Below are 19,620 nucleotides of genomic sequence, written 5' to 3'. Positions count from 1 at the left end.
CATGCAGCTTTAGTTACTGATAATTACATCAAGTCTAACAGCAGCAGTGGCCAAAAGTCGATGCAAGAAGCTAGATCATGTAAATGTGAAATATACCCATGGAGAAAACAATGGATTTAAAGGGTTTTTCAGAATCATCCAAAAATCTGTTATCCTGATCTAAAGGACTGAAAAATCCACAGCCCTAAAAGCCTATTTTGGCTTATCCTGATTTGAACACCTGACAACTGTCCACTCTGGATTTTGGAAATTTTTTTCAATGTACCCATCAAGAGCATTGACAGACCTTTCTCCTCAACCTCTGCCATCTTATGCTGTAACTTCATGTGATACTAAACACCATGTTTGGAGGATCAAGGAGTTACCTGCCATATTATTTGACATGTATCAGATACCTCCCTGTTTGAAAATAGCTGTCTGCTGAGCTAACTATAGCGGGGTAGGAAGGGAGGAGTCCACAAGAACAGAGAGATGGTACATCGTGTCACCTGTGTGCTGTTTCTGCCCATGGTCACACTTTAAAAGGCAAGGTAAGTTACTCCTTGTAAGGAGTGAGGGCACTACTGGTGAGTTATCACCGCTCACATTGTCTTTAACCCATAATACTAGAAGGACACCTGGAGGATTTTCACAAGGCAGCTGATAGATAGTGGCTTGTTGCCCAGCATAATTTGTAGTGGGTCAGGCCCCTATGAAACTGGAGTAAGCATCTCCAAAACTGTTCAAACATGACTCATCCATCACCTGTGAAGTAGACGCCTCAGTGCCTTCATTCAGGTGAGCATGGTTCACCCGTCCCAAGAGGGACAGAGGTCAAAGAGGATCACACTGTTAGTTTTTGGGAAGAGGACTTAACGTTTAGGAAGGGGGATGAGTGAGATCAGCAGATTTATAGTAACATCCAGGCAGACTAAGACGGGCCTTGACAGCCAAAGATGAGGGTTATCAGAGGTTCTGAAGAATCACAGGGTGTTGTTAAAGAGTAATAGAATTAACCCTTTTACTGTTTTTTCTCTGCAGCTTTTCAGGTGTCGGCATAAACAGGACTTCGGAAGAAAGAAGCTTTTTAGAGTCACTTGAATCAAAGTGACAGGAAAAAAAGGTCAGGCAAATTAAACACATCTGGTACAAGGTGTCCAGGATACAGACCAGAGTGGTGAAGCACATAAATAAATACAATAAAAAACTTGAACTACACAAAGTCAGGGCTTACATAAGCATTGCAATAGCAGATTTCATGGTTCCTAGGACAGGTTGATCTTTTTCTGCAAAATGACTTTGTCCACAGCCACTGCTGTAGATCAAGAAAGAAAAACTACCTCTCAAAGCTCCAACTAGGTGGTTTTAATCAGGAGGACAATGATTAAAATAAGGAACTGAAAAACAGGAGAAATGGAGACAAGAAAACTTGACATTTCCTCTGGCTTTAAGCTCGGAACAACCTGCCCAAGCTCTAACCTCTCTCACCACACAGCCTGAATACAGAGCAGCTGGTGAAAAGGGAAGTGATAGACACAAATGTCCTTCACCCAGGAGCAATGAGTGAGACCTCCTGGATGGCTGACGAGGCTGACAGCACTCCTCATTTGCTGCTAAGTATAAAATTACTAACGAGTTTTGTAAAGATTACCTGAGGAGAAAAGGCTTTTTGGCACTACTAGGACACAAACACTTAAATACCTGGGCACAGAGAGCTCTCCTTGGTCTGGTTTGTTGGGGTTGCATCTCATTGTCACAACAGTTGCACGGCCATTTTCACAGGAGGTTGTCACTGTTGAAGACCTAAAGTCAAACGAGAGGAGAAATGTAATATGTTTCCTCTACAGTAAATACTTGTCACTCTCTCGTGGGTCTCTGTCCATTCATCCAGCTGCAATACCCTTTACCACAGCACTTCTGCCTTTGTCAGCTGGAAGAAAAGAAAGTAGCAGTAGAAACAAGGTGGGCTTCACCACTTCATTTAAATCTCAAAGTGCTCTGGGATGTCACTCAAGGATCTGCTCTGTTTTTCTAGCTAGTTTGAATTCAGATGAGTCACGGAATAAACCCGCCCACAAAACAGAATAGAATGATTAAAAAAGAAACAGTTCCTGTCATTGGAGCTTTATTTTGATGGAAAGTTTATAACGGCTCTTTCCTTGCCTAGTAATCTGAGAACCACATTGTCCTGAAACAGCACAAGGCAAAGGGAGTTCAAAAAAGGACCTTATTCCAACATGGCAGACATTGTAAGCCAAGTTCATAATATACTCAAAGTAGAGTCACTGATGTGGGGCTCAGTTTGCAGAATAAGACACATAATTTAAGTATTCACATATCCGTACAGTGTTGATATCTAAAGTGCTATAGCCAATTAAGATCTATCAGTAAAGCCAACACAATCTACAGAGCCGATCAGCTGACCAAATATAGCAATATGCCTTAAGCTGAATAGCCCCAATCCTCCGGAGCCCAAGCTTAGAAACCCTGTTCATATGAAGGGATCTTAACAGAGCTGATCTTTGAGCTTGCCCAAGCTGAGGTACCCTTTTTATGGAGGGAAGCGAAGACCAGGAAAAGCACTCCAGTAACTGTGCAGGTTAGAACAATAATTTTTAACATCCATTAGTTCATTTTTGTAATACCAAAATAAACGTAAATGAATGTGAAAGAAAATATGCAACAGGAAGTGGATGTACCAAAGCTATACATGAGAAACTATGGAACAGAACATGACACTGGAAGTGGTTTGATTCACCTGGATGAATCAAAACTCCAGTATCACTCTCTACAGATCAAGTGTAATTTAGATTTGAGTAAACAGCATTTGCTGACTTCATAACACGTTCTGCAACAATCATCATCAGCCTGATACCGATTAAAGGTGGATTAAAGATCTCCCTTTACAGCTTTAGTTTCCTTTAAACAAATGAAGAAGTTTGGCCTACCAATAAACAGTATTTTTTTACCTACTTGTAAAAGAAATGTACATCAGGTAGTTTGCTTGGAGAGGGAGGAAACATATCTGTCTTGATGCTGACATTTTCCAACGTTGTTTCAACAGTAGCTCCTAAAATTCGAGAGGGGGAAAAAAAAGGAACAAGCGAAGAATGAATTTCTGAGGGGTTCACATATGACATTTTCTCAGTGTGAAACATATGGGTCTCACTTAACAGCACTTAATGACATTATATACATTATACACTTCTAACTAAACATCACAGATATGTTTGTTCCTCATACAGTCTGATTTCCTTATACAACATAACAAATCAAAAATTTCATAAAACATGAGTATAAACAAGTTTTACTCTTTTATATGACTTTAAAGCAATCACGGGGTGTTACAGAATCATGAAATAGTTTAGGTTGGGAAAGGGTTACAGAAAGTATCTGATCCAACCAACTGCTCAAAGCACTTGCCTTGAATGTACAACCTTAACACATCATAGTCATGTAGCACCCTGCAGTACCGTGGGAGAAAAACTGAAAGGTGCAATGATAAGATTTAGAAGGATTATCGAGTTGTAGGCAAGACTTGATGGCACATTTTGGAACCAATGACAGGCTGGTGGGTGGAACAACACAGGCTACATTGGTCTGCATAGATTTTGGAGAAGAGTTGAAAAAGTGGAAAACTTAAGTAACCAAAGTTCTTAGAGATCCTTCCAGCCCCATGAACTAAAGAAGACAGAAAATATGGGTGCTGCACTACGACATTTCAGAAGAAGAGGGATTTGTAGAAATGGGATGGGCTGCATCTTTCTATCGAGGTGAAAAATTGCTAGAACAACAAGAAAACGTGGTAGCAGCCAGCAGCTGGTGGGAAGAAGGGAAACACCGAAGAAAAGAATTTTCCCACTTGTTCTTGCGACAGTTCAGACAGCCTAGCTGAATTCTTAGGACTTTGACTTGAGTGCCATCACCTTTGGGAGGAAGATTCACGCATCTGGAAAATCCACATCTGGTTCAACCCTTTTAGGTAAATATAGTAGGTAACAAAGGTGACATTTTGCACTAGACGATCCTACCTGGTGCAGGACAAGTCAAGCCTGCGACTGTGCAAGCACATAGATCAATGTGCTCAGTAACCCTGCTCGGGGGGGGTTGCATGTGAGGGACAGAGCGTCGCATCGACAGTCAGAACAAAATGAGCTGTGCTGCAGCAACCATCAGGAGCATCTGAAGAAAGATGTCAGGTGGAGGAACCCCCATTCTGAGAACGTACGCTGATGTCAGCGTATTTCTTCTTATCGAAGACATTGCATTGAAGACAGGGTAACTCAAATTTGGATTGCAAGACAACGGACAGAGATTAGTTACTCACTAGACTGGAAGATGATAGCTCCTATGGACCTTATGTTCATATATAAGGGACCTTATATTCATATATGAGGGAATACTCCCATCCAACATGCAGTACTGTATAGGTGGCATCTCAAAGCACAGTTTAAAATAAGAACACTAGAAACAAAATCCAGTGTGAAAAAAAAATTATGTAATTCTTCAGAGGATATTAATTATATGGCTAAAAAGCCACAATGTCTCTCTCAAGAATGACAATAGCTTTGACTAAGAGTCCACCTTGGATCAGAATGGTGGTAAAGGAGTAATTCAGATAAAAACATTTGCACAAGCTTAATGGAGTGGGAATAGAGAATCAAATAAAATCAGAAGTTATGAGTTACAGAAAAATGATAACAGATGCTAAGGACTTCAGGGAAAAACCTGTGTTTGGCAGCACTAGAAAAATTACAGATTTGGAGCTCTTTTAGAAATACTGGTAATAAAAGTACATCTTATGGATAGGAAAGGCAAACTCCACCAGTACAAAATGTAACAACTGTAATAAAGAAAATGCAGCAGAAGAGCTTGATATCTTTTCTCTGTATTAGGAAAAACTTGGGACTATCTCCTCGCTTTTCGAGACAATGACTGAACACTTCATTCCTTCAGTGACAGGAGAGGATATTGGCATCTGCTTGGCATGCATACTTATAAACTAGCAAATTCCTAAAAGTGACTTTTAATAGAGCTTTTAATGATAGGAAAATGTCAAAAGACTGATGGGAGGGGATATGGTTAGACAAATTACAATGTGGCTAACACGATGAAGCAGAATAACAGGAATGGAAAGTGGAAGATGGGTTTCAGTTAATCCCAGAATCCCAGAATTGTTTTGGTTGGAAAAGACCTTTAAGATCATTGAATCCCACTGTTCATGCTGCACTGCCAGGTCACCACTAAACCATGTCCTTGAGCATCACACCTACACATCTTTTAAATACTTCCAGGGATGGTGACTCAACCACGTCCCTGGGTGGCCTGTTCCAAGGCTTCACAACCCTCTGTGTGAAGAACTTTTTCCTAATACCAAAGTTAAACCTCCCCTGGTGCAACTTGAGGCCATTTCCTCCTGTCCTATCGCTTGCTACTTGGGAGAAGATGGATAGATGCATAATGAGTGACAGGCAACATGAATTCATGAAGAAGAGCTCTTGTTGAACAAATCTGATTTCATTCCTTGAGTGCTGACGAATTTGGTTGCTAAAGAAAATTATGTAAATTTATCAAGTATTTCACTAATTATCTCATGAGATTCTAATTAAAAAGTTAGCAGTGTAATATCAATTAAGCGCACACTCTGGATTAAAAATTATTTAACTAATTATAAAATTATCTGGGCATGGGAAATTGTCATCAAATGTGATATGTCTCCAGGCCTCTCTAGGCGTTAATATCAGAGTCCCAAAATACGAGATTCTCATCACAGATCTATAAGTAACTATATAATCACTGCTGCTAGAGTGTGTAGATGAGAGAAAGATTAAGAGGAACAGGAATAAAATACAGAGCAGCTTAGATCACTTAGTAAGTTGGTCCCAATCAAACTACACTAGTAATTTAGTGCAGACAAATGTAGCAAGGGATGAAGGCCAGTCCTAAAGAAGAGAGGTTTTCCCATGGAAATTCTAACTCTGAAGAAAGATCTAGACTGGACATCAGATCCAAGAAGCCATCACAAAATCCCCTGAGTCTGGAGAAAGAAGGAATCAGGGATTCCATCCCTGCATGTAAATACAAATACAGGAGTGACTTTTATTGCCATTATAGTGAACTAAATATTGGAACACTATTCCATTCTGATGTCAATGCTTTAAGAAAATACAGTAAAAAGTTACAGAGGCTGCAGAAAGACCCTCCAAAATTATTCAGGTCCTTGAGGGAAATACATACTAGCAAGAGATTTAGAATAACTTGGTCTATTCATTTTATCAGAAGAGCAGACTGGAGAGGGTGTGATCATTCCAGTACACAAAATATTTCTTCAAGGAGGAAAATGTGGGTGTGCAATGGAGAAAGAATAAGGAGACACAAGAGCTGAAAACTGAAGCCAGGCAAATTCAAATAGGAAACAAGTCTGCTTTAAAACAAAATACAGAGACAGTGTTTGACCAGTGGAAAAAAAATACCAATGACTGTGGCAAAGCTTTTATTTCTGGCAGTCTTAAAAGTCCAGGCTCAATGCTCTTCCAAAGACGTGCTTTTGTCAAACATGAGTTTCTGGGCTCTGTGCCAGGGAGAAAGTACAAATACTCAGTGCCAGTAATGGATAGGTGAACAGACTAAATGACTTCATTGTCTAATCTGGCCTCAGACTCTGGGAACTTGTGAGCCGGAGCAATGCAAGACTTAATGATGTGCACGGCCCCATGCTGCCGTAAGCCTCCTCCTTCGTCGCCTAATTATGTCCAGCACCAGCCTCTTCTGAAATTGCCAAGAAACCGCTGGACTAATGTGACTACTACAGTGCTGCCTGAGATGGGTATAAAATGTGAAAGAAAACCAGTGCTTTTTAATTACATTCCTCAGATTTTTGTGCTGAAATTCTATGCATCATGGGACCCACCGTACCAAACACAGGGAAGAGTCAGTAATATGGGCACGGGGTAGCCCACACTCTCCATACTCCCATGGAGTAATCAGAGCAGTCCTTACTCTTCTCCTCCAGCCATCAGCTGAACTGAAACAGCAGCAAAAAGCAATGGCATCTGTCCAGATCTGCTTCACAGCGCAGAAACGAAGTGGGACTGAATCTTGGGCTACCCCTTCACTCTTCACCCAAGGTAATGCAGCTCTGCTGAGCTGAGGAGGATTTACTGTGCATGAAGGATTTACTAAATACATGAGAGTACACCCGTGCTAAACAACAAGCAGAAGACAAACCACGTACCTAAGAACCTGTCAGCAAGGCTGTTGGACTGCAGTGCCAGGGCTGTTCGGAAACCCTTGCTGTCCGATGGGATGATGGTGGACTGACAGACAAAAGCTCCCACAAAATTGGAAAAATCTTCTGCTTCTGCAACCATGTCCTTCAGAGTTACATCTGTGATATTGTCAGTGCAAATAGCCATCTTCTTCCCCTGCAGACAATCAGGAAAAAAATGGGGAAGCTGTTGGCTGTTGATAAGACATCAAGAAGTTTGGGAAAAGAGGTATTTCAAACTTCCTGATTGCAAACTGGATGGGCTTCATTACTGTACCTTAGAAACAACTTCATGTTTCTATCATGAGAGGGACAAATTGCTGCAACAAATGTGTCATTGTGAAAGCTCTGATGAAAGCCTTGTACAGACCCAGAAACACAATGTCACCTCTGGTATGTGTCTTATCAGAAACCTGTGCTACGAAGCACACTTCTTTGTTTATCGTGACAGCACAGAGTTTACTTGCAGAGCATAATAAAATAGCTTGCAAAGAAAAAATGTAGTTCCATTGCCTTTAAATAATATACTGTAGAATACCTCTTTAATTAGGACTTAATCCAGATAAAACATTTTCAAAGAACAAATACATTAAATCCCTAAACAGATATATAGCCTTAAAGGCTGCATTAATGTCATGTGTCAAGACCAAGTGCTAGAATCTCAGAGCAAAAGCAAGGAAAGACAAAAGACCAGACTCAGCTGTCCTCAGCTGCCCTCAGCTGCCAAGCACTCATGGCTGAGTCATATGGTTGGTAGTACTGTAGTACCATCGTACTAATTCGGGAAAATAATGACCAGACCCACAGGGGAGGAAGCATATCTGTACCTTTGTGGATCTAGTTCTCAGCAGCTCTAATCCAGGTGTACTTAAACACACATTTAAGTGTAAAAGTATGAAAAACATTGTAAAGAAATGTGACTACCTGTTTTCCTCAACTCATGCAAACCCTTTGGTACATGGGAAAGAGACTTCAGATCTTTACAGGACTGACCATTAAACTACATGTGTTGGCTTTCATGGGACAATACACACCACTGGTACAGCTCTGCAACTTCCACCTCAGTATGTGAAAACATGCTCTGGTACAGTCCAAACTCCAGACAGAAAAATCTTGACTCTGGGGCAGAGGCTGTTGGGGTCTTGCACTAAACACTTTTTTTCCACCATGTTAAAAGGCTGCAATCAAAATCAGAACCGAGCATCTTGGCCACCGGCAGAGAGCAGGGTGACCAGGGGCTCTGCTGACATCAACATTTCCAGCCAAGTCACAAGGGAAACATACGGAAAGAAGTTGGCAACTGAAAGACTCAGGCTCTTCACTTGAGTTCCTTGGTCAGAGTTGTGACACAAGTGACCTGAAGGCACAAGAACTAAGAAAAGGTAGGGATGTGACAGGGTTTTTCTTCTGAGTGTTACTTATGCCTAAACTACTGTCATCTGCTCTGGAAAATCACCTGGCTGCTCAGAAGTCCTCTTGAACTGCCACGCAAGAACTAGAAGGACTTGTTTGCTCAGTGTTGGTGACAGCTCAGCTGTAGGTGAGTCCTCATCCTGTCTCGGTGTGACCCCACAGAGCAGCAACACAGGCAGTAAAGTGGTAAACCCCCCACACACTCAACACCCGCTGAGCTCACCTCATTCCCACACAGGCTGATGTTAAAGAAGTGGAAGAACTTGGTCCCTCGGGAGGTGAAGCTGGGTCCGCTCATCAATGAGCCCACCTGGCTGAGATTGCTAAAATCATAATTCAGGCTCTGGTTATCCTTGACAAATGAGACCAGGCAGTCGCTGAAGCAAGCAGAATGGTCCTTCAGAGAAGGAGAGGTATCCATTAGAGAGCAGTTATGGACCAGCAGCAAACCGTTCACCTGGGACTTAAAGCAAGCAGGGGCAGACAGGACTGCGTTCCTTGTTAAGGATGGAGGGAAACTTTGTTCTATTTCTGTAATTCACCTTTCCCTGGGGAGAAATCCCATTTTTGTTTCAATCCCTTGCCATCACATATCGGGATTTCAACATTCCCTAAGCCTGGCCTTTTTGCCGTCTGCTACATTAGCCAAGAACATGTAGTTTCTTGCTTTGTTTTGTTGTGAGTGCCTTTAGGACCCCAACGTGCCAGCTTAAAGCCTTGTAGATAGACCAGAACACGGCCTCAATTACACTTGTATCATGCAAAGGAAACATCAGAAACAGCTTAAGAAACAGGGACAGGATATGAACCCAGCTGAAGACAGGCAGAATGTGAACAAATTGGAGCAGTTCCTCAAGTCTCTCTGCAGCTGCACATGATAAATGGTTATCTAGGCTTAAGGGCAACTTCATACAAGAGGAACTTTTTAAAGTGTTCTAAAGGCACAGAAACACCATCCAGCTGAGTTTAACACAGCAAGAGACTGGGACAGTTTAAGGTGGAAGTAAGGTATATGCTTGCCCTGTTCTGACACTGCACTAGAATTGGCCCTTTGAGTACTTATATCCCTTTAAACCCTGTCTGCCCACTGCTCAGTGACGTTTTTTCTTCAGTACCTCGGTGCTCTTGCTGCCAGGCCCACACGGAATGCAGGCCTCCCTGCCATAGACCTGGTGGATGGAGAGGAAGGTGTTGGCTGGACACTCCTTGCACTGGCTGGTCTCCTTCTCGATGTAGTGTCCTGCTGGGCAGGGCACGCAGGATGAGCCAGACTGCTCAGAGCCCAGCGCACAGGCCCGGCAAGAAGAGGCAACGCCATCCACTGCGTTGGTCACTGTGATGGAGTAGATCTTTGCCATGTCATTGATGAACTGTCTGCTCTGGAACAAAAGCCAAGAAAACCACCCTGGTGTCAACACACCATTGCCTTTCCATACTAACCACAACTCTGGTGCACCGGTGCACTCATTTAGGGATCGACTTATGCGTGCATCTCGCTTTCAACATGGATGGTTTATCCACAGCTGCCTCCCCAGGGCTGTTATATGGTTACAGCCACCCGCCCTCTATAAGAAGCCCGTGAGCTTCAAAGGAGGACAAGAGCTCTGGTAGTGAGTGTCCAAGGAAACCTGTGCGGTAGCACTGTACATAAAGAAGTACTTACATCTTGGCCCTCATTTATTCTCTGAAAGGCCCAGGTGAACGTGAAGGAAGCGTTTTTGGAGATGATGTGAGTGTAGGATTGTTTCTCTTTACTTCTTTCCCATGATTCTACCACATTGGTATTTTTTCGATTAACATCCTATAAAATGGACAGAAAAATTTTTTTAAAAAGACGAGAAGTCTGGTCATACTACACTAAACACCATTGTTTTATAATATAGAGATTAATATATATAAAGGACTTTACAATTTCATTTAATAAAGGAGAGCAAACATATTTATTCCATTTTCCACCATTGGTAATTTTTAGATTTAGAATGGGTGTCTAGCATCAAGAGATGCTCTAGTTCACACAACAGTTAAGTTCAAAGTGCTATAGCAGCTTATAAACATTATGAGGACAGATTCAGCACAGTGGTTCTTTCAGATTTGAAATTCTGTTTATGTATAATGCATGTGTACCAGAGCACAGAAAGGGGAAGACCAAAATTCAAAGAAAATTTGTAGTTTCCATCATCTTCAGATACCCATTTTGTTGGGGTCTCTAGTGAAACAGAAATGAGGCCAATGAGACAGCATCAGAGTTTACATGAGAAAAATCGGTTCAGTCTATGTTTGTATTTCTTATCATCCAACAGCTGTAAATGTTCCAGCGAAAGACGCTTTTCTTTTAAAACAGATTCCTTTAAATTACCGCCTTTAAATGAACTCCTGATTTCCACTTAATCCTCTTTAAGAGTAGATTCCTTCAAAGTAAGTGCCACTAAATACAGATTAGGACCATCTTCCCTTTGCAGTGGAAGGGGTGAGGGAGCCATTGCACAGCCAGTTACCTTCCTCAGCTGATGGACTCCCGATGAGCAGATGAGGAAAGTAAAAAATGCGGCACTTTGCTTTCACAAATGCCTGTCTGCTACCCGACTGATCCCCCAGGTCTGACAGGACCAAGCCTAAATTTGCAAATTTTCCATTTCCCATCCCTCTGTCCCACATCTTGACTTGTGACTATTAGAGGCTAACTTGACTGCATGAGAGACATGAAGAATTTCACCAGCCAGTTTAACAGGGGAAAATTTGGTTCTTTGGTGTCCAAGGATTTCTTTTAAAATAAACAGATAACCAGTTCACAATTCACATGGCGGAGGAATTTTACTAGATCATTTATTAAATCCTTCCTGCAAGGGCACCATAGAGATCAAACTAATGTCTTACTTGATCTTAGTTGTAACAAACAGGTTGCAACTAATCACACCTATGTAGAGGCATTAAAGTGACACGCAGAATACGAGGCTCAGTCCTCAGTCATGCAGACAGAGAGATCTCACTCACCGCCATGAAGTAGAGCACGCAATTGGCTGAACAGATGGTCTCAAAAATAAAAGTAATCCGTCCTAGTTCGGACCCGGTTGCTCCTGTCACTGATGTTGGAGGTCTGTTTGACAGAGGGGGAACAAAACATTCACAAGGTGCTCTCCAGACAGGCAGCAGTCAATCCTTCAAATTGCTTTTCATACAGCGAGGAAACCGTTAAAGTCCTGCCTGTGCAGAACCGCCGAGGCTGGGTTTGCAGAGCGCCTCTGCCCTGGGTATTGGGCACAGCAGGGTTATTTTTTAAGTATCTATCTTCTTCAGGGAACAGTCCTCTGCTTTTAATCAACACCCAAATTTGACCATATCGGTAGGGAATCTTATCACTTAAATGCATTACATTTCAAGTTTCATGCAGACCAGAAGTACTCGGGGTGTTCCTCTGCAAAGCAGTTTACAGTAATCCAGGACGCTCTGGTCTTTTCCATAGATATGTTTCTTGCTTCTCTTCTAGTTTAATTGCTCTTGCCCATACTGTCCAATTAGACTAAAGAGGAAATTTTTTCACAGTCAGCCATTGGAACAAACTCCCTAGGGAAGTGGTAGAGTCCCCAACATGGAACGATTTTAATATTTGGCTGGACATGGTGTCTAGACCTGGCTTTCGCCAAGAAAGGCCAGACCAGATGATCCTCTACGTCCCTTCCAACCTGCTATTCTATGATTGATCGATTGATTGAGAAATCAGGGTTTGCTCATTAGGTGTAAGAAGTGACAGGCTCCTCAGCTGAGGTGCAGCAAAGGGAGGGAGAAGTTCATTTTGCCATACCTTACCTGTCTTAACCTTTGGCACCTGGTCTGAGCTAGGAGTCCAAGGTGACTCTTCTGACAAAGAGACACAAGCACCTCAAGCAGCTACTTCATCCTGTCTGAGGGCCCAGGAGAGGTGGGATGTCCCATTCTGCTACGGTGCCCACATCTGCCCATTGGCTCCAGGGCAAGCACAGACTGTGCAGCATGGGCTGCCTGGAGTCACAGCACAAAGTAAGTTGGGTTTCTGTAAAATGCCTTCAGGGCAGACACCACGTGGCAGCTTTAGGTCGTTACTTTGGGATAATTTGGAAGAAGAGGGATAGGAATACCTTTTCTCAGTTTCCAGACAAACAACAGGCTGGAACCTCAGACTGAAGCAAACACTGCTAAAAAACAAGGTCTTACAGAATTGTCCACTGCAATGGATTGACTGGGGACACAGGAGAAAAACCCAAGTTTCCTCCTGTCTCTCATTCATGACATTATTGCACTTCAGAAAGAAAAGCTCAGTTAATTCCAGGGGTAATGTGAAATAGGTTTAAAAGAGAGAGAGAGAGATGAGAAATAAATTTTTAAAAACCCTGTTCCTTACTTAAATCCTGGGATGTGCAGGTTCAAGATCAGATAGTCATTGTCAGAGCCACCCGCCGCACTCTGGATGTGATCACCAGCCACAAAAGAAAAAAAATTAAGAAATGGATGGTTTCAAAATGGCAAAAATAATTCTATTACCATATTTTTTTAAGCAATTCAGTACCTTAGTACATTTTAAAAATGTTTGGTATAAACTATAGAACAGTATAATAATGTTTCAAAAAAAAAAGAAAAAAAATTAAGAAATGGATGGTTTCAAAATGGCAAAAATAATTCTATTACCATATTTTTTTAAGCAATTCAGTACCTTAGTACATTTTAAAAATGTTTGGTATAAACTATAGAACAGTATAATAATGTTTTAGAATGCAAAATTTTAGTAATTGTATGAACTGCTGATTTTATAGGCAAATGTCACCTTGAAATCAGCAAAGCAACTGCAATTCCCTGACCTGTGCTTTGCCACTCAAGGGGGATCATCCATCTGATCTCTTCCAGCCTTAAAACAGAGGAATCAGTGAATCTATGTGTTAAATGTTAAGCACACACTGCAGTGTCCCTCTGCTCAGCATGCATAATTCAAAGCTTGAGTTACATCAGCCTGACAGGGCGGATTGGGCTGAGGAGGAGGCTTTCAGAGAAGTCTAGAGGTGGGAGAAGCCCTGAAGGGGATCATTTTCACCGGTGAGCTGTGACTGCTCCCTGCTGCAATTTTAGCACATGTGCAGAAAGCAAGCTCTGAGTGCTAAATGAACAAAACCACAGGCTTTATTTTATCTGTGACCTCAACGGGCACAGTTATCACCAAACACAAAAGGAGATAAACTAGAGAGAAGTCAAATAGTCGTGTTTTCTTCAAAGGGGATATTAAGACACATCAATGTCTACGGTGGGATAGGTCCTTGGCTGAGAGGACTTTACGTGGGCTGCAGCTCCTGCTCTCTTCCAGTATGCAAGAGATCTTTTTATTTCTTCTTTGTGACATTGTGACATTGCTTCCTTCAACAAATTTCAAGCCTGGTGCAATTAAAAAAGGAGGGGAAACTGTGTTGTGACTCGCGCAGCAAAGAGAATACTCATTTGGATGGGCACTCCATCACAACAGTGACCAGCGGAGGAGAAAGACACATAACACACAGGGGGTTCGGCTCACCATTCATCCCATCACACTTCGAGTTGCCAACGTTAAAGCAAGATGTCTTCATGTTGCCTGGCAGGATGTTCCACCACTTGTACTCAAAACCAAGAGCTGGTTCAGTCCCAGCAGGGCAGGCTTTGCACTCTACAGGGCAAGAGGGCAGGAAAACGAAATCACACAACCAAAGCACATCTCAGACAGTGTTTTAAAGAACATAGATAATTACTTTTTTACTCTCTGGGGCAGGTAATGGGCAAAGAAAATAATTTATTTCTTTACAATCAAATAGTCAAAGACTTCTCAGGACCAGAAGTGTGCAAACAAGACCAGCTTTTTACAAATTGCAGATCATAACTTAATGATAAGTAATCTGCAACTGATTCCTCAAGCCACATTTTCTTTTTAATGGCTTCAGCTGAAGGTAAACATGAGTTCCCACAAAATACTGTAGGTGACCACTGGGCTGATACATCTCAAAATCAACAAGCCAGAGCTTAGGCTAGACAATGTTGGCTGGGTGCTCATCTGACAGTGCTTAAAATGGTTTTTTTCACAGGGAAGAACTTTGCATGGACAGGAGAATTGGTGAGGAGGAATTTCTACCAACTGTAAACGTTCTGATTCCTTTCTCAGAATCCCTTAAAATAACCCTCAGAATGTTTCTATCAGCCAAGAAATGCATCCGGAACACAGCAGATCAACTCACAGCAGCAACCCCTGGTAAGAGAGGACTTCAGAGAGAAAACACGTATCCAACTTCCTCTCTCCAATATTATAAAACAAGTGTTTTATGCAAAATTATCTCTGGCTTATGCTGATGTGTCATAAAATGAAGTCACATACAAGCAGACAACAGCTTCTGGGGACACAAGCCTTTTTTTTGTTGACTCCTACCCTGTGTCCCATCCGAAAATGTGCCTGGTGGGCAAGGAGTACAGGAAGATGAGGCGTTGTTGTAAAAGCCAGGATTGCAGGGCGGACAATCCCTTCTCTCTCCAGAAGGAGGTAGGGTCAATGCATCAGGGAGATCTTCTCTGCAGATCTTGGGTTCAATCCATTTGTACATGATCTGAGTCTGGAGGGAGAAGACACTGAGCTCACATGGTTTGTTATGAGCTTTAGGACTAGATCACCAGTCAAGGTCCTCCTTGTAAATGAAATCGGAGTATTGTCAACGTTTTAGGCCAAAAACAAAACTTCCACATTCAGGACAATAAAGGGAAGGGCAGAGAAGGGAAACAGAAATGACTGGGTTCACAGGCAATTCCAAGGTATCAGTCCTTAAGAGCAAAGCAAAATTGAGGCTTAAAACAATTACTGTGGTTCATTCCTATTTATCTAGTGAATTTTCCCATGAAAATGTTTCTGAGGAACATCAGGTAATTAATTCTAACAACTGCATAAGCATTCTCTGCATTTTAAACATAACCCAAAATATAACTTCTGCATTAGGAAATCCCTTTACTGGGAAGGCAGATATTAGCAGAGAACACCACAAGTTTTGCATTTTTTCTCCATACTGCCCTGTTCTTTGAAAAGTCCTCAATTTCTCTCTGGGCATTTTCACCTACTGAGTAAATGTCAAAACCACGGAGGACCTCTCCCAAGCCCTCTCCTGTCCCTCCACATCACATAAGGAGCAGTTTATGAACACTAACATGAGTCAGTCCTTGGCATTACCATATACACAATATCACACACACACACATGCCCCTTTATCGCCTCTCTCTGAGGAGACAAGTTTTCTGTCTTCAGGAAAAGGCTCAGGTGAGATACATCACCTGGGAAGCTGGGTTTCACATTTCATCTGACTTTGGGTCTATCCCTGAAAGGTTTTAATATTTCAAGATGAAAATTAGCTGACTTCCAGAGCTGAGAAACTCAGCTGGTAAGACTTTAACCTGACCACAGCTCTCCCTTGGGTCACTTCAACTCTTGGTCTCAGCTGTGCCATCAGGGATCCTTGAGGCCAGAGGCGCAGGTACAGAGCTCAGCAGAGGAGATTTCACCTTATGTATCTCTCCAGGGCCCAAAGCACATGCTCCTGCCATGCTGGGCGTTGAGCTGTTTGTGCTCAAGGTTAGCTCTCTGATAACACAGAGCACTTCAAGAAGTATTGAACATCTTTGAAACTGTTAGAAAAAAGGTTGGAGGAAGCTTCAGTACTGGATTTGGCCCCGGGCCCTGGTTGCTGCAGCTAAGCTGAGGCTCTTGTCCTTTGTCTCTGCCTGCACTGTGCTGCCTGTGCCATGTTATGTACCCTGGTGTTGACCCACATCCTGACTGACCCATGGCCTTGATGGTCCAGCTTGATGTTGGTTGTGCCTCATCACTATGGACTTGTCTGGCAATCTTGACTGAATCTGAGTCTGCTTTGTTCCATTTGCTCAGGTACTGTGAGACTGCTCCTGCTGTCAGAGTGGCATCTGTCCCTTACCCATGAGCCTGTCCTTGCTGCCTCCGAACACTGGGATCATTTTCTGGAGTATTGCTCCAGAAATGCTTCAGCAACATCAGGGTGCACAGCATTTAAAATAAAAAGGCTCAGGAGCTGGCAACATACCCGTGTGGTTGCCCAGAGCCGAGACACACTGTACAGACTAAAGCAATCCTACCGCATCTGAGCAGAGAGAAAAGGGTCAGAGAGTCTCCCCAGCCACGCAGGTTTCCAAGACTGAGGCCGAAGCAATCAGTCGTGGATTTTTAAAGCAGTAGGTAGGGGAAAAGTCAATAGGACTCAGGTGCTTAAATCTCCCGAGGCCCCTTCTATACACAGAGTGGGGACAGCAGGAGGGAGACAACAATCTAATGTCCAGTGAAAATCCATGGCTGATTTTAATAAGCCATGGATCAAGAGGCCTTTAGGCTGGTGCTTTCCAGTTCACCTGAAGATGGGCTGCAGAGTCAGGTCCTCTCATTGAGCTGCCTCACATGGAGAGATGGCTGGGGAGAACAGGAAACCTGGACCAATTTCCAGAGCCGCAGAGCACTAAACGGTGAAAGCAGTCCTGAAAACCCAGGCAGCATCTGTGTGTCTATGACACACGTTGTTGTTGCAGCTGGAAGATGGTGCCTGCAGAAAGACCCACTTTGCATTCTGATGATGTCCATCGGTGAAGGGAAAGGCCATGGGGGAGGCAGGAAGAGGGTCAACGGTGGAATCCTAGTCAGTGCCATGTAGTCTTGAATCTCACAGAGTAGTCACAGGGTAATCCGCAGGAGGCTGCAGTTAAGGCAGTATCTGGGGTTGTGAACATGGCTGCTAATTCTTGGAGTCATTACAGGCGGTTTGCAGAGCAAGAACCAGTGAGTCAAGACTGGGTTGTAGAGCCTGCCAGCTCTGGGGCTAAACTCACTGATTCTTCATTATTAAAGCACATGAACTCTCAGCTGCGTTTTGGAACTGGCTGACCAGGAGACTCCAAAATACTCCATCCTGGCAACAAATATTAGGCCGGCAACATACAGCTACTTGCTGCTGCATCCGTATGTAAGAGAGATGGAAAAGTGAAGAAAAGAGACAAAACAGGCCTGACCACATCTCCACACCTCTGTGGGCACCATATCCCAGTAAAGAGGGGTTTCTTCTCCAAATGCTGGGACAAAGGGCAGAAGAGCTCCAAAGCCAGGCTGCTCCACCAGCAGGTCCCTCTGTGAGAGATCCAGCAGATCTAAGATCTCTGGTTGAAACAATCTGTCTACTAGGAGTCCAGGCATCTCCAGGCATCCCGTGACGCAAGCACATCACTAGGCACAAGAATACTCCCAGGCTATGTCTATACCATTGCGTCAACAGATCACAGGCTCTTCTTTGAGGCTAAAACTAAGGGACAATATACTAAATACATAATAAAAATATAATAAAACTAAGCGATGCAATATACTTAATACCTACGCAGACAAACCCTCTTTCACCTGAAATAGGTATGGTCATGTCCAATGCTCCTGCGCCACGGCAGCACTTGAATCAAGCCTGGACGTTGCCAGGTCAGGGCAAGTTGTCACAAGCCATCAGTATGCCAGGAAAGATTGCTAACAACTAACCAGTAGGGTTTATTCTGGGACAGTACTTCACCCTGTGCTCCAGCCCTGTTTTTTTATGAGCATGGAGGTAGCACTGGTGACCCGATCAGACTAATCACAAGTGCAAGGAGCTTAGCATTTCACAATGACAGATCCCTTAAGCAGACCGGGACAGGGAGTTTCTTACAGATGGATAAACGCTGGAGAGAAGGCAGCTAAGGGACAAGCCCAAAGCCCCGGAGAGATTTAATGCCGGAAGCAATGCCGGGAAAGAAACTGAGAAAGAGATTCCTGGAACCCCAACCTTGTTTTCAAACGAAGAGATCACAGCTCTCAATGAGCTTAAAAAGCTTGCAATCTCAATTAGCTTAAAAATAGCATCACGCCTTCTACTTACCTTTCCTTCCTTATCACACGGGGTATGGATCTGGAAAAAGTCTTTGTTTGTGCATGGAGGACGCTCTATACATGCACTGGATCCCTCATCTAAAAAGAAAGGGTGAGGAACAGGACGTTAAACTACCAAATGGTGCCTGGCAACAACCATAACCACTCAAAATCTGGAGATTAAAGCCAGTCGGCAGGAAAATACAAACTGAGAATGAAAAATCAAACTCTTAATGGAGTCCGCATGAATCTTTCCCTGAGATGATGCAAGGGAACAGGGAAAATACCAGCTATGCTTGCACTGTCACACTGAAATTCATTGATGTACCCAGCCCTTCGTCTTCAAGCAGTAATTTGTGTAATTTGCCAAGTATGGGAATATGTTCTCACTTGACAAGGAACAAAACCCAACAGAAATTTCCTTACAACACTGGCCCAAGCATTTGCCATAATCTGTGACAGCAGATGCTACGGTCAATAACTGATTCTTCAAAAAACTTTCTTATAAAACAACTACAAGGAAGAAAACTGAAGACATTTTGACCATGAAGATTTTTGTCCATGTTATTTGATGATCACCACAGCTGGGAATGCAGAAGACTTTGTGGACAGTGGTTTCAGCTAGATCACCACATCTTCCAACCACACAGGAGGCAGGGGTGGGCCAGGAGAGGGTTTGGAAATGAGATTCCTCGAAGCATGACCAGCCTGAGGGCAGTGATGAAGGAAATTCAGGCCACAGTCAACCGATAACACAAATTACCACAAGAGGGCACAGCACGACTGATACTATCTTTCTGCAGAACTGTTCCATTCGCGGTCATAGAGATCTCCATCCCTTCATGTTAGCATAGATGACCTCAGCCAAGATCATCTGTGGCCCGTTACGTATACACGTGCCCTTTGCAGCTTTTGGGAAGTCCCATCTTCATTTCCCCTTTGCATATCACCTGGAGGCTAAACCGCATTGTTGGAAAAACATCCTCACATCTGCACACAGAACTTACGCACTCGGACTCTGCTGGTTCTGCTGAAC

General features: G+C 43.1%; 1 protein-coding gene across 1 annotated transcript in view; it reads right to left on the bottom strand.

Moving 5' to 3' along the window:
• Positions 1 to 1,680: 1,680 nt before the first annotated feature.
• Positions 1,681 to 19,620, bottom strand: part of LOC104496979 (UPF0577 protein KIAA1324-like) — a gene marked incomplete at its 3' end in the record, with an annotated part of 41,175 nt that continues 23,235 nt past the window's right edge. Inside the window, exons 7-18 of the mRNA XM_010140183.1 lie at positions 18,595 to 18,683; positions 15,069 to 15,249; positions 14,190 to 14,318; positions 13,528 to 13,535; positions 13,035 to 13,117; positions 11,651 to 11,753; positions 10,323 to 10,460; positions 9,775 to 10,038; positions 8,883 to 9,056; positions 7,214 to 7,403; positions 2,953 to 3,049; positions 1,681 to 1,782 (exon numbers count right to left, since the gene is read on the bottom strand). Coding sequence (XP_010138485.1) covers positions 1,681 to 1,782; positions 2,953 to 3,049; positions 7,214 to 7,403; positions 8,883 to 9,056; positions 9,775 to 10,038; positions 10,323 to 10,460; positions 11,651 to 11,753; positions 13,035 to 13,117; positions 13,528 to 13,535; positions 14,190 to 14,318; positions 15,069 to 15,249; positions 18,595 to 18,683 — 1,558 coding nt within the window. The remainder of the gene's footprint in view (positions 1,783 to 2,952; positions 3,050 to 7,213; positions 7,404 to 8,882; positions 9,057 to 9,774; positions 10,039 to 10,322; positions 10,461 to 11,650; positions 11,754 to 13,034; positions 13,118 to 13,527; positions 13,536 to 14,189; positions 14,319 to 15,068; positions 15,250 to 18,594; positions 18,684 to 19,620) is intronic.

The sequence above is a fragment of the Buceros rhinoceros genome, unplaced genomic scaffold (genome assembly GCF_000710305.1).
Source record: "Buceros rhinoceros silvestris isolate BGI_N320 unplaced genomic scaffold, ASM71030v1 scaffold9257, whole genome shotgun sequence".
Lineage (NCBI taxonomy): Eukaryota > Metazoa > Chordata > Aves > Bucerotiformes > Bucerotidae > Buceros > Buceros rhinoceros.
The sequence above is the reverse complement of the archived record's forward strand: the minus strand, read 5'-3'. Positions and strand labels throughout refer to the sequence as shown.